General features: G+C 42.5%; 1 protein-coding gene across 1 annotated transcript in view; it reads right to left on the bottom strand.

The window, feature by feature from the left end:
* Positions 1-14,905: 14,905 nt before the first annotated feature.
* The window catches only part of MPHOSPH10 (M-phase phosphoprotein 10 (U3 small nucleolar ribonucleoprotein)), a 23,947-nt gene continuing 23,668 nt past the window's right edge, over positions 14,906-15,184 (bottom strand). Inside the window, exon 11 of the mRNA XM_006872143.1 lies at positions 14,906-15,058. Coding sequence (XP_006872205.1) covers positions 14,906-15,058 — 153 coding nt within the window. The remainder of the gene's footprint in view (positions 15,059-15,184) is intronic.

Genomic DNA, 15,184 nt, shown 5'->3' with positions numbered 1-15,184 from the left:
CATTGATAAGAATGTTGTTTATTGGTCCAGTGGTGAGGATTTTTGTTTTCTTGACATTGAGATGAAATCTATATCGAAGGCTGTGCTCTTTGATCTTCATAAGTATATGTTTCAAGTCCTCTTCACTTTGAGCAAGCAAGGTTGTATCATCTGCATATCGCAGGTTGTTAATGAGTCTTCCTCCAATCCTGACACCACGTTTTTCTTCATAGAACCCACTGCAGCTTTAGCTCCATTTAAAACTGTTGAATTTTTAAAAACTGCCTTTTCCATCAACAGTTCCTCTAACCTTGATACCGACCTAACCTTCTACCCTAAAGAAAACATTCTAGTTCACAATACCCTGCAGGTCTAGCAAGACCCACACGCGGTTGGCGCAAACAGCACACACAGACAAAAAGCAGCAAGTAGTAAGCTCTGAAAGTACACTGCTCAGAAGAGGAGAAGCAGGCATCCCTGGAGTGCGCGCCTGTTTCCTGTTCTTCCTTTCCTTTATAGGATTCGTGGCTTCTTTCTCAGGTTTAATTATGATTGGTGGCAGGGCCTATATAAGCCTGCAAATTCTTAATTTGCACCCCTTTTGGTGGCCTTGTTGCTAAATGCCTACGAGTCCGTTCCGACTCATTGCCACCCCTGTATAGGGGTTCCGAGGACCGACCGGTGAATTTGAACCGCCGACCTTGTGGTTCAAATCGACCTTTTCATCTGGTATTTATCATACAGTGCTACACTGCTCTGCTGTTTCTCAGAAGGTGTGCTGTGCTCCATTTCCTGGAATTGGTACTTCAAATGCCAGGGGTTAGGGTGCAGTTAAACCAGCTGTTAGGTTCCTACTGTATCCCTAACACTGCATAATACAAAATACTCTTTCCACGATGGTCAAACAGATGCAAGATGTGAAAGCTTGTGCCCAAAGGGTCTTGGTGCAAAGCATTGTCAAAATTTTTTTATAATGTTGTTGTTAGGTGCCATCTAGTGGGCTCCAACTTACAGCTACCATTGCACAACAGAACCCCAAACTGCCTAATCCTGTGCAATCCTCACAATCGTTGTTGCTCTAGAACCCATTGCTGCTGCCACTGTGATAATCCATCTCATTAGGGGTTTTCCTCTTTATCTCCAACCCTCCGCAGGGACTGGTCCCTCCTGATAGTATATCCAAAGTATGAGAGACCAAGTCTGGCCATCCTGGCTTTCCGAGGAGCACTCTGGCTTGTGTCTCTTTCAACACAGATTTGTTTGTTCTTCTGGGAGTACGTGGTATTTTTCATATTCTTCTCCAACACCTTAACTCAAATGTACTTGTATGGTCTTTCCTATCCATTGTCCAACTTTCACATGCCTATGAGGCTATTGAAAATGCAATGGCCTGTGTGAGGTACATTTTAGTCCTCAAACTGGCATCTTTGATCTTGAACACTTTTAAGAGTCTTGTGTAACAGATTTGCCTAATAGATCATCTGATTTCCAGACTGCTGCTTCCATGAGTGTTGATAGTGCATTAAAATGAAGTCTTTGACAACTTCAATCATTTCTACATTTATCATGATGTTATTTGTTGGTCCAGTGGTAAGGATTTTTGTTTTGTTTACATTGAGAGGTACAACTCATACTGAAGGCTGTGGTCTTTGATCTTTATCACTAAGTACTTTATGTCTTCTTTGCTTTCAGCAAGCAAAGTTGTATCACCAGCATATTGCAGGTTGTCAGTGAGTCTTCCTCCAATCCTGATGTCACGCTCTTCTTCATATAATCCAGTTTCTCAGATTTTCTATTCATATGGATTGAATATATGGTGAAAGAATACAACCGTGGCGCACGCCTTTCGTGATTATTCATGATTATAAATCGTTCTATTTGAATAACAGCTTCTCTGCTTTCAGCCAAACTCCAGCTGACGTCTGCAGTGATATGCCTCGTTTACTGTCCTCATCTGAATCAGCCTTGAGCCTCTGGCAATCTGTGTCAGTGTACTGTTGGCAACCATTTTTTAATGATCTTTAGCAAAATTTTATCTGCATGTGGTATTAATGATATTGCCCAATGATTTCTGCATAATTTGGATCACCTCTCTTTGGAATGGACACAAATATGGATCTCTTAAAATTAGTTGGCCAGGTAGCTGTCTTCCAAATTTCTTGGCATAGATGAGTGAGTGCCTCTAATGCTGCATCAGTTTGTTGAAAGGTTTCAGTTTGTGTTCCATCATTTCCCAGAGCCTTGTTCTTCACCAGTTCCTTCAGTGTACCTTAGACTTCTTCCTTCAGTGCCATTGGCTCTTGATCAAATTGGCTCTTGAAATGGTTGACCCTTGACCATTAGCTTTTGCTACAGAGATTCTGTATATTTCTTCCATCTTCTTTTGGTGCTTTCAGCATCATTCAATATTTTGCTCAGAGATTCCTTCAATTTTTCAACTTGAGGTTTGAATTTTTCCTTCGGTCGCCTCAGCTTGAGGAATACTGAGTGTGTTCTTCCCCTTTGGTTTTTTAACTTCAGGTCTTTGCACATTTCGTTATAATACTTGGCTTTGTCTTCTCAAGCTGCCCTTTGAGATTTCTTGTTCAGCTCTTTTATTTCCTCATTTCTTCCTTTTGCTTTAGCATATCTATGCTGAGAGCAAGTTTCAGGGTCTCTTCTGACATCCATTTTGGTCTTTTTTCTTCTTAACGGCCTTTTTTTTTTTTTTTCCTTCTTTTTAATGCTTTATTGTGAATTATATGATAGTTTACATGGGAGAACATTAGCTTCACAATCATCCTATTGTATATCGTTTCATTGCCATGGTTACAATCCCCTCCACAAACCATCAACCAGCCAAAGGTATACCCTGCAAGCCTGCCCCCCTGTCATCAGCACACAGCCCCTCTCCCTCTCTAGGTCCAAAGTCCCCAGCCACTCCATCTCTCCACGTCATCGTCTCTGCCTCCATCTTTGGTATCACTGCTTCTCTGGGTAAGATTCCACCCTCCACTCTTCTTCTTTGAAGTTCCCAGCAACCTCTGCAAAGTTAATCACTCCCTCTTTTTGCCACAAAACGTCTACCTTTACATTTCCAACAATCAGTCCTGATAACAATTCACTATTGTATCGCAAGAGACCTGTCCGCATCTCTTTTCATCAGCCCCTCCTAGACAGATTGGATACTACTCAGTGGAGATTCTACCTTGCTCCATGCCCTCTGGATCTAAGTTCCCTCTTGAAAGATTGTAAGCCAGTCACTTCTTCCCTCTGTCGCTACCCCCATCCTGGGTAGCCAATGTCCACGTTGCCCATCCCTGTCCACTCCATGTATGGAGGGGGTGAGAATGATCCTCACTGTAAAGATTTGTTCCCTCTTTTGAGCTACTGCATCCATAGGTGTAGGTCAAGTTCATCAAATTGTATCAGATTACTCTTTTTTTTCCTCTTCTTTCTTCTTCTACTTGAGCTCTGATCATCCAGTCATTGAAGCCAGGTCAAGTGGGTATTATCTGCAAGTGTGCTTAACGGTCTTTTGCTTTCTTTCTTTTTGATGTTCTTTATGTCATCCCACAACTCTTCTGGTCTTTGAGTATTAGTGTCAAATGCAACAGATCTGTTCTTGAGATGATCTCTAAATTCAAGGTCATATTTTCGCTCTTAATTGTTTTAATTTTCTTCAGCTTCAGCCTGAACTTGCATATGAGCAATCGAAGGTCTGTTCCACAACCAGCCCAGGCCTTGTTTTGGCTGATGATATGGAGATTTTCCATGAGCTCTTCCCACAGAAGTAGTCAATTTGATTTCTGAGTACTCCCATCTGGTGAGGTCCATGTATGTTGTTGTTGTTATGTGCCGTGGAGTTGGTTCCGACTCATAGCAACCCTGTACAGGTATGAGGTCCATGTATATAGTCGTCTTTTATGTTGTTTAGAATAGGTGCTTGCAGTGAATAAGTCATTAGTCTTGCAAAATTATATCATGCTATCTCCAGCATCATTTCTTTCACCATGGCCATATTGTCCAACTATAGATCCTTCCAACCTTTGCACTCTGATAACCAGTAATTATCAATGCATCTTGATTGCATGTTTGATCAATTTCAGATGGAAGAAGTTGGTAGAATTCTTCAGTTTCATCGTCAGATAGCTTTAGTGGTTGGTGCTAAGTTTGAATAATAGTTGTATTAACTGGTCATCATTATAGGCATATGGGTATTTTATATCTATCTATCTATATATATATATATGTCTATTGGTGTCAAGTGCGATCCACTCAGTTCTGACTCATGATGATCCTGTATAAGGTTTCTGAGGAGTGGCTGGTGATCTTGATCTACCAACCTTGGGGTTCAAACTGACCTTGCAGTCCAATAAAAACATACATATATATAACCAGAACTTCGTATATGTGTATGTTGTTGTTGTTAAGCGCCATCAAGTTAGTTCCAACTCATAGTCATCTTGTATAGGGTTTCCAAGGAGCAACTGATGAGCTTGAAGCACCAATCTTGCAGTTCAAACTGACTTTGCAGTCCAGCACATTAACCCACAGCACTACATACAGAGTATGAATAAAGAGTCCTCAGGTGACACTATACAATACACACTGGACTACTAACTGTAAGGTCACGGTTCCTCCTTACCAGCCAATCCTTCAAAGCCTACCTATGGTCTTGATTCAGAGCCAGCTCAATACCACTTAACTCTATATGAGTCATCAATTACTTTGACAGGGAGCTGCCAGAAATCCAAGCTGGATGTGGAACAAGGGATGTTGTTGCTGATAACAGATGGATATTGGCTAAAAACAGGATACCAAAAAGATGTTTACTTGTGCTTTATTGACTATGCAAAGGCATTTGAAAGTGTGGATCATGACAAACTCTGGACAACATTGCAAAGTATGGGTGTTCCAGACACTTCATTGCACTTCTGAGGAACCTATACATGGACCAAGAGACAGTTGTTCATACAGAACAAGGGAACACTGAATGGTTTAAAAATGAGGAAAGATGTGTGTCAGGATTGTATCGTTTCTCCATACTTATTCAATATGTATGGTGAATAAATACTAAAAAAAAACAATGTTGGATTATACAAAGACGAACATGGCAACAAGGTTGGATGGAGGAAGAATCATTAACAACCTGAGATATGCAAATAATACAACCTTGCTTGCTAGAAGTAAAGACAACTTAAAATACTTGCTGGTGAAGATAAAAAACTGCCAGTTTCAGTATGGGTTGCACCTAAATGTAAAGAAAACAAAAATCATCACTACTGGACCAGTAATGATAAATAGAGAATCGTGATAAATAGAGAATCATGATAAATAGAGAATCGTGATAAATAGAGAATCGTGATAAATAGAGAATCGTGATAAATAGAGAATCATGATAAATAGAGAAAAGACCGAAGTTGTCAAAGACTTCATTTTGCTTGGATTCACAATGAAATTCATGAAAGCAGCAGTTAAAACATCTAACAATATTTTGCATTCGGTAAATCTGCTGCAGAAGACCTCTTTAAAGTGTTAAAGAGCAAAGATAGCAGTTTGAGGACTAAGGGTCACCTGACCCAAGACATGATATTTTCAATCACCTTATATGCATGTGAAAATTGGACAGTGATTAAGGAAGAACATAGAAGAATCGCTGCATTTGAATTACGATGTTGATGAAGACTATTCAAAGTGTCAGGGACTGCCAGAAGGACAAACAAATCTGTCTTGGAAGAATTACAGCCAGAATACCCCTTAGAAGTGAAGATGGAGAAACTTTGTCGTTCATGCTTTGAACACGTTGTCAGGAAGGACCAGGTTTTGACAAATGACATAATACTTGGTAAAGTGGAGGATTAGTGAAAAAAGCAGAAAATCCTCAAAGCGATAGATTGACACAGTGGCAGCACAAATGGGCTCACACATAACAGTAATGGTGTGGGTGTCATAAAGCAGGGTAGTGCTTCGTTCTGTTGTACTTAAGGTCACTATGAGTCGGAAGGAACTCAACAGTACCTAACAACAACAATCTAATTGTAGTGCTAGATTCAGGAAAGACTTCAAGAAAGAAGGTACTGAGCTCTTTTTTTTGTTGTTGCCACATCTACTACCAGAATGAAGGCGCTCTGGTAGCGTAGTGGTTACGAATCGGGCTGCTAACCTCAGAGTCAGCAGTTCGAAACTACCAGCTGCTCTGCGGGAGAAAGACGAGGCTTTCTGATCCCGTAAAGATTCACAGCCTCGGAAACCCTATGCAAGGTCGCTATGGGTCGGAACCGACTCCACGGCGCATAACAACAACTACCAGAATGAGGACCATTCTCAGCAACTAGACTGTCAACCTTCCAGGGAACATCGGCTTCAGTGTGAAGGCCCACACAGTTATTGAGAAGGACCCCAGAGGAACCTTGCCGAGGGACTGCAATCACATCACTGTAGAACTTAGTCTTCTCTGAAAGAAAAAGAGGCTGCACGTTGCCAAATGGTGGGGAAACAGAAAGGAACTGGCTACAGTCCACACCATCTGTGGTGGTGGTGGTGGTTATGTGCCGTGGAGTCGGTTCCGACTCATAGCGACCCTGTATTGGGTTTCCGAGGCTGTAAATCTTTACGGGAGAAGAAAGTCCTCATCTTTCTCCCACGGAAGAGCTGGTAGTTTCGAACTGCTGACCTTGAGGTTAGCAGCCCGATTTGTAACCGCTACGCTACCAGAGCTCCTTGCACCATCTGTAGTCCTGTGCAAATATGATCACAGGTGTTACACTGGGCTTCCATTACAAGATGAGGTTTGTGTATGCTTACTTCCCCATCAACGTTGTTATCCAAGAGAGCAGGCCTCTTGTTGAAATCCGAAACTTCTTGGGTGAAAAATATATCCGCGGGCAGGTGTTGCCCAGAAAGATTAATTAATTCTTGAAGGAAATGAAGTTGAACTTGTCTCAAATTCAGCTGCTCAAATTCAGCAATCCACAACAGTTAAAAACAAGGATATCTGAAAATTTTTGGATGGTGTCTATGTGTCGGAAAAAGGAACCACCCAAGAAGCCGATTTGTTGTTGTTGTTGTTAAGTGCTGTTGAGTGGATTCCGACCCATAGCAACCCTGTATTGGGTTTCCAAGGAGCAACTGGTGAGCTTGAACCACCGACCTTGCAGTTAAATGACTTTGCAGTCTGATGCATTAGCCCACAGTGCCACATAAGTAAGATATAAAAGCTATCCAGCTATGGAAACAAGGCCCGGTGATTCCTGAGACCTATCAGTGCTATTGTTGATGTAATAAAATTTATCTCACCAAAAAAGAGAATACTGCTATTTCATCTACAGACCTTCTCGCTCGGTCTCTCCCAGGTCTGCAATATCCTGAGCAGCCAGGGACACTAGGTGTCCCACCATAGGACTTAATATTTAACATAGACACCAACACTTCATACCACTGATTAGGAGATGATTATAAAATAGCATTTTTCATGCTGGCTGTGAACAGCTCATCATCAGGGCCCCAATAATTCTCTGCATACACAACCCACCTCTCATCACTTCCTCCAGTTTCCTCCATAGCTGTCCAGCATGTGGAGAAGTGTCCTTCATTCAGCCAGACAGCCTCACAGGCATTGAGAATAGAAGTGAAAGGGTTACCACGTGAACCTCATTCACTGCAGCATGGAGATGGGGTACTAAGAGGCCACTTGGGTCATTTCAAGCAAGTCCTTGAGTACTATGCCCTCTGCTCCCGTGTCCCACAAATGGAGAAGCCAAGTAGCAACAGACTCCCTCCCTGTTTGCTGATACTCGGTGGCTAACTCCACCAGTTCAGCGGTCGTGTAGTACTACACAGTGGCATTCTGCCACTATTCCTGGGCAGGCAAATCAGCAGGGTCCAATGGGAAGAGCTGATGCAGTTTAAATCTTGGCCCCTAGCACCAGTCACACTTCTAGGTGGGGAACCTCTATTTCTGCTCACCATCCTCTTCCTCTGGCTTGGTCGAGGACTCCAACAGGTCCCATCGCCTGGGACCTCAGTCTGCCTTCATGGTTACAGTGCACGCCTACTGATGGGGTGGGTGCTGCTGCTTGACTTCCACAGGATGACAAGCCAGGATTTCTGTGGCAGAACCTGGTGTTTGGAGGCAGGTGGCCTGAACCTTAGTGGTGCTAGCCTGCATCACCCACACTTCCCTTTCTAAGTGCAACTCATCTTCCAGTCATGCAGCTGTTTCCACTTCAGTAGCGACACAGTCAGCACACAGCAAAGGTCAGGCGACAGAGGCGACCAGCACCCAATATTCTTTTTAACCTTCTCGACTCCAGCTCCCTGGCAGGATTTTCAACAGTCTTTGTGGCATTTCTGGGAACCCCCATACTCACATGCTGGTCCCCAAGTCTCTAGCGATTGTTCTAGGGACCAAACTGGGAGGTGGATGAACATCTTGGGATATCCCTCATGGAATCCCATTTTCTCCTCCGTCTTGTCCTAGGAACTCAGGTATATTTTGGTCTTCTGACTGGCTCAACAATTGTTTGGTTTAAGCCTAAAAGGGAAAATCTTTCTGCACAGGTAGTTGCTGAGAGACCAAAAAAACTGACCAGGAGACCAGTCCAAGAGACATGTGTTTATTTCAAAAGAGAAACTTACAGACTGTGACAATGGTCCTGCTTCCAATGGCGAATGGACAGGCATGATTCAGCATCAAGTGGGCAGACTGATGCCCTTATTTTTTTTTAGTTTGTTTGTTTGTTTAAGTTTTTATTGGGAATTATGTGGGTTTACATGGGAAAACATCAGTTTTACAATCATCCTATCATATTTCGTTTCGTTACAATGATTACAATCCCTTCCATGCCTCATCAAACAACTAAAGAATGCCCCCCCATGGCTGTCAGCACACAGCCCCTCTCCCTCCCTGAGTCCAGAGTCCCCAGCCACTCCATCTGTCCACACCATCATCTCTGCCTCCAATTCTGGCGTCATTGCTTCTCTGGGTAGTGTCCTGCACTCCGCTTTTCTCACTTAATGGTCCCAGGGACCTCCGCTCCTGGACTGCAACATCAATTACTCCCCTCCTTCTGTTACCAAAAATCTACCTCTGTATTTCCTACCCTCACAGTCAGTGCTGATGGCAATTTATTCACCATTGTACCACAAGAGTCTTATCCCCATTTCATTTCGCCAGCCCCGTCCCAACAGATTGGAAATCATTCAGCGGAGATTCTACCTTCCCCTGCCCCATCTGTAACTAGGCTCCCTCTTGAAAGCTTGTAAGCCAGTCATTTCTTGCCTTTGTAGTCCCCCCTCATTTAGGGTAGCCAATGTCTAAGTTGCCCATCCCTGTCAATCCTGTGTACCGAGGGGGTAGGGATGATCCTCGCTGTAAAGATTTCCCTTTTTTGAGCTCCTACATCCATAAGTATAAGTAAAGTTCATCAAACTGATGCCCCTTTATACTAAGAAGTAAGCAGTTGCTTCTTGGAAAAGTAAGCATACAGGGTTGCTATGAGTTGGAACCTACTCAACAGCATTTAAAAACAAACAGAAGAAGTTGTGTGTTTTAAGCTATGCATGGGTGGTATCCAGCTCAGGGAGGAAAAGTAATCCTGAAGTACTGGGGTGTTTTCCCAGACATGGTGGATTGAAACCACAAGAAGAGTGTATCCTTCCTCAGCAGGGAGGTATGGAAACAGTGGGGGAGGGGGAACAGTGGAGGGGCATCACGGCAAATAATGATAATAATGAAGACATCCTGGGTGGCCATTTCTTGTAGTTCAACTTTTGTCCCTACAGCATTTCCCCAGCCGCTCCTCAGAAATGCTATACAGGGTTGAAAAACAGGTAATCAGTAACACAACAGTACTTAACAACAACAACAAATCTCTTTCCATGTCTGCCAAATGGGAATCAATAAGATTTACAGGACAGTTGAGCTCCTGGCATGAGCTCCCAGCCTCACCTATAGTTTTGAGTCTCTCCTCACCTTTCCATGTTCCAAGACCCGGCTCATCTGTGGTGACCATCAATGTAAGCATGGATAAACAAACTTTGAATGTTGTTGTTACGTGCCATCGAGTTGGTACCGACTCATAGCAACCCTGTGCGCAACAGAACACTTTGGTGGTGGTTGTTACATGCCATCGAGTCAGTACCAACTCACAGTGACCTTCTGCACAACAGAATAAAACACCGACCTCACAATCGTTCCTACACTTGAGCTCATTGCTACTGTCACTATGACAATCCATCTTGTTGAGATCTTGCTCTTTTTCTCCATCCTTCCACTTTACCCAGCAGGATATATTTCTCCAGCGATTGGTCCCTCCTAATAATAATATCCAAAGTATGAGAGACGAAGTTTGGTCATCCTGGCTTCCAAGGAGCACTCTGGCTGCACTTCTTCCAACACAGATCTTGTTTGTACTTTTGGAAGTCCATGCTACTTTCAGTATTCTCCTCCAGCACCATAATTCATCTATTCTTCTACGGTCTTCCTTATTCACTGTCCAGCTTTCGCATGCATATGAGGTTACTGAACATACCATGGCTTGGGTCAGGCACACCTTAGTCCTCAAGGTGACATCTTTGCTCTTGAACACTACAAAGAGGTCTTGTGCAGCAGATTTGCCTAAGGCAATACATCCTTTGATTTCTCAACTACTGCTACAGCACTGTAGGATACCTACCCAAGGTTGGTTTGAACCACAAGGTCATTGACTAAAACTCATCAGCTGCTCCTTGGAAGCCCTCTACAGAAGTGCTATGAATTGGAACTGTCTGAATGGCACTTAACATCAACAACACTTCAAAAATGTTAGTTAAGCAAGACAAAGGCTCAAAATGGTTCTAGATTACTGGAAACCTAAGGTAGATGACAATGCAGTAAGTGATCTTGGAATGATTCTGGACCAGGGGAAGAGAAAAAACTCTATAGGGTATTTATTGGGGCAGTTAACAAAATTTGGACAGTGGATTAGCTAATTGTTGTTAAGTGCCGTCAAGTTGCTTCTGACTAATTGTTGTTGTTGCTGTTCTGACTAACAGCAATTCTCTAATGGGTTTTCAAGGAACAGTTGGAGAGTTTGAAACACCGTCCTTGTGGTTCGCAGTCCAGTGTTTGTTTTATAGTGCCACAAGGTCGGCGGTTCAAACCCACCAGTCCTCCGTGTCAAAAAGATGAGGGTTTTGGCTCCCACAAAGATTAACACCCTTGGAAACTCAGCCAGGGTCACTATGAGTTGGAACCCACTCGATGGCACTTAACAATAACAAAACAATTGAGATTAACTTATTTTTATTTTTCTATAACTTTAAGATACCAAAATAGAAAGATATTTTCAAACAGACAATCTCAGTTCCATCATATTGGTTCCGGCTCATAGTGACCAGTGTAAAACAGAGTCACTAGTGCCTAATGGTCACAGATGTTAAGATGTTTGAAGCCACTTTGTAGCCAGTCCATTGGTGCATCTCGTTGTGGGGGGTCTTCCTCTTTTTGATTGACCCTGTGCTTTATAAACATGATGTCCTCTTCCAGACACTGATGACAAGGCCAAAGTATGTCCGTCATCTCCAGGCTGATGATCTCCAGCCTTCCTCTCTTCTAAGGAACGTTCTGGTTGTACTTCCTCCATGACGGATTTGCTCATTTTTATGGCAGTTTATGGCACTTTCAATATTCTTCACCAATAGCACAAAAAGTCATCAATTATACGTTTGTCTTTTTCATTGTTCAGCACGTATGTGAGGCCAGTGGAAATACCTTGACTTGGGTCAGGCTCACCTTCACTACAGTGATGCCTTTGCTTTTTAACATGTTAAAATGACCTTCTGCAGCAATGCAAATTGCAAAATGCAAATGCAAGTTGCCAAATGCAAAATGCAGGTGGTTCTGGGGTTACATATCCCCATTACGAACCAACGTCCCTAAACCTAATATTACAGGTTTGAGATACATAGGATGATTTGTAGTAACAACCAGATACTTATTTATTCATCACAAGCATTATTTATAATGGTTATTCCTATGTCCTGGTGTGGCGCTGTGGGTTAATGCGCTGGACTGCGATGTCAGTTTGAACCGCAAAGTTGACGATTCAAGCTCAACAGTGTGGCTATGGGTCAGAATCAACTTGACGGCACTTAACAACTGCATTACTATCTTAAGGATGTTTTAGAGCATCTGGATTGCGGTGGCTGCATACAATTAGCACTGGACTGAGAATCACAAGGTCTTCAGTTCGAGCCCACCAGCCGCTCCATGGGAGAACAATGAAATGGTCTGCTTCAATAAACCAGAAGAGGGTTGTTGAGTCTGAACCAAGTCCATGGCACTCAACAACAGAGCATCTCAAAGTGTTTTTCTGATGTTTTTTCCTGTATGCAAAAAGTTTCCAATACATGATTTGTTGTTTTTAAGTGCCATTGAATAGGTTGCTGCTCAAAGAGACCCTGTATTGGGTTTCCAAGGAGTGGTTGGTTAGTTTTAACTAAGATTGCAGTCAGCAGTCCAGTGCTTATCCTACAGCACCACACGAGGACTCCGCTATACATGACACTAAGACAAACATGACTAATTGATGCTAGATATAAATGCTACCTAACTTCTGATTTACGTAAAAATTCGGTTTAAAGACAGATTTAGGAACAGAACTTGTAATCTGGGGACCGCGTGTACACAGCATTTGATTTCTCGTCTGCTGTTTCCATGGGTGGTGGTTGTGGATCCGAATAAAATGACATCCTTGAAAATGTCAATACTTTTCCCATTTATGTTGTTGCCTGCTGGTCCAGTTGTGAGAAATTTTGTTTATGGGGAGGTGTGACCTATATTGAAGGCTGTAGTCTTCAGTCTTCATCAGTAAGAGCTTCAGGTTTTCACTTTCAGCAAGGTTGTGGCATCTGCCTATTGCTGGTTGTTCAGGAATCTCCTCCTGACCCCACATTCTTGTTCCTGTAGTCTGATTCTCGCATTATTTGCTCAGCGTACATTCTGAACACGTATGGTGAAAATCACATACCTGTCCTGATTTTAAACCACACAACAGCCCCTATTCTGTGTGAGCACTGTATGAATACAAGTGTTCCGAATTTCCCATTCTTAACATTAGCCATAGTTTATGATCTGGTTATTAAAATCTTTGATTTCATTCATTTCAGAGCTACATAAAGACAAAGTTATATTTTATAACCACCAGAATGGCAAAGTAAAAAAATGTAAAAGTCTAATGATGAAGAAATGATGGAGGTGCAAGTTTGTACAGCTACTTTGAAAACAGTCTGGAATTCTGTTGGACCCTCCCTAGCAACTCTGCTCTGCAAGGCATTAGCACGTCTGCACACTGTTCACGACCATGCAAAACTACGAACGTCACTAGCAGAAGGGGCAAATAAAATGGTAGAATCTTCATACTACACAGCAGTGAAGATGAATGAACTTCAGCGAAATCAGTAACAAGTAAAAAAGCAAGTCAAAACAGGTATGTAGTGTTTTATTTGCTTAAAATTCAAATGCTAAAAAAATTAAGCATTATCTAGGAAACATGTGCACGTGTTAAAATGGCATAAAAAAGCAAAGAAATGGCGAACACAGTTCACAACTATGGCTACCTTTGAAGCACAGGGTCTGTGGTTTGAGCTCACCAGCTGCTCCTAGGAAACCTTATACAGGGTCACAAAGGGTCGGAACTGTCTCGATGGCACTATAATGGAGGGTGAGGAATAAACTATTGGCTTGATTTCAAATGGTTGTTTCTGATTTACATAGAAGCATTCTAAATGTATCCATTAGAATGCATACTTCCTAAGAGTCAAAATGTATGTGTTCTTCAGTTATACTTAGAAGAGTACCTTGCACAAAGGAAAGCTTGAAGTGAATATTTAAAACATAGCAAATGCTGCATTTTAAAAAGTGAATGGACTCTTAATATCTCACCTAGATTAAGAAAAAAAAAGTCAACAAAATAAATGATTTAAACTCAGCAAATATCAAACTACCTTGGGATATGAATAAAATAAATCATCACTTTTCGCTGAAACATTCTGAATCTGACACATTGTGAAAGTGAATGGAACTAGCAGTTAGTGGAATGTGGCAAACGGATTGAATAAAAAACAAAATTGCAAAGTCCTGAGGTTGTGCTGTGTAAGACTGAAATCACGATTATAACAAGGACTAAGGTGAGAGACCAGGGGTCAAAGGAAGACAGAGGTAAGAAACAATTACTTTAGTATGGCCTGGCGGCATATGGTCCTTCTCCCAGCTCAGCCCCCGTTGTGTTGACCTGCCCATCAGATGAGAAACCACGGCTTACTGTTACTACAGCTCAATCACAGGGAGTTATTTCTTACCAATCTGGTGTAAGGCACAAAGCATTTCCATCAAAGCAGAAATGACCACGTGGTGGTTTCGTTCCCTGTTCTTACGTTTGATCACTTCTAGATTACACCTTGTCCTGGATGCATGAGGTGTGGACTGTCCCCTACAGCCTACACTAACTTGTGCTCCTGGGACAGCTCACGTGTGAGACCCTCCTGGTTTTGTGAAAGGCTGACAGGTCAGCTGGTAAAGAACAACCCAACCCAGAGAAGGAGGCCCTCCCTCTGCTGTAGAAAGTCCAGTGTGCAGGGTGGCTGGCCCTGTGTCCTTTCCAAGCTGCAGGCCACTCTCGCCCTCCGGCCACGTACACAATCGTCCTCACTGTGGGTCCTGGGCGAGCAGAGTGGGAGTGACAGTCAGCCCCGGCGCTGGGAAAGACTTCGGTGCACAGAGCTTGCTTCACCCCCCTGAGAGAGCAAGAATGCCTTTCCAACACAGAGTTTCATAACGTCTGTCTTTAAAACCTGGGAATTCTCAAGTATGCCACCAATGCACAAAGTTTGTCAAACTTTATTACAAATCAAAACAATGAGAGGAGGATATAAGCCAACACACAAACATTTTATTTAGAACATATCACAGTTTTAATTTATGAATAGAAAGGTCATGCGTTTTCTCCTTTTTGTTTTTTTCTCTTTTCTTTGTATCACTGATTTGCATCCTTACTTGATCTTGTAATTTAGAAAAGAATGCTTGAGATGACTTCAAGGCCTTGTGTTTTCCTTCATCCTGCAATTAAGAGAAATATAGGCTCAAGTTGAGGAGTTCTGGTAGCATGATGGATTACGAGTCAAGCTGGTAACCGTAAGGTCAGCAGTTCGAATCTACCGGCTGCTCTGCGAGAGAAAGATGAGG

Source organism: Chrysochloris asiatica, unplaced genomic scaffold (assembly GCF_000296735.1).
Source record: "Chrysochloris asiatica unplaced genomic scaffold, ChrAsi1.0 scaffold00184, whole genome shotgun sequence".
Classification (NCBI taxonomy): Eukaryota; Metazoa; Chordata; class Mammalia; order Afrosoricida; family Chrysochloridae; genus Chrysochloris; species Chrysochloris asiatica.
Note: the sequence above shows the minus strand (reverse complement) of the source record. Positions and strands in the feature narration are given on the sequence as shown.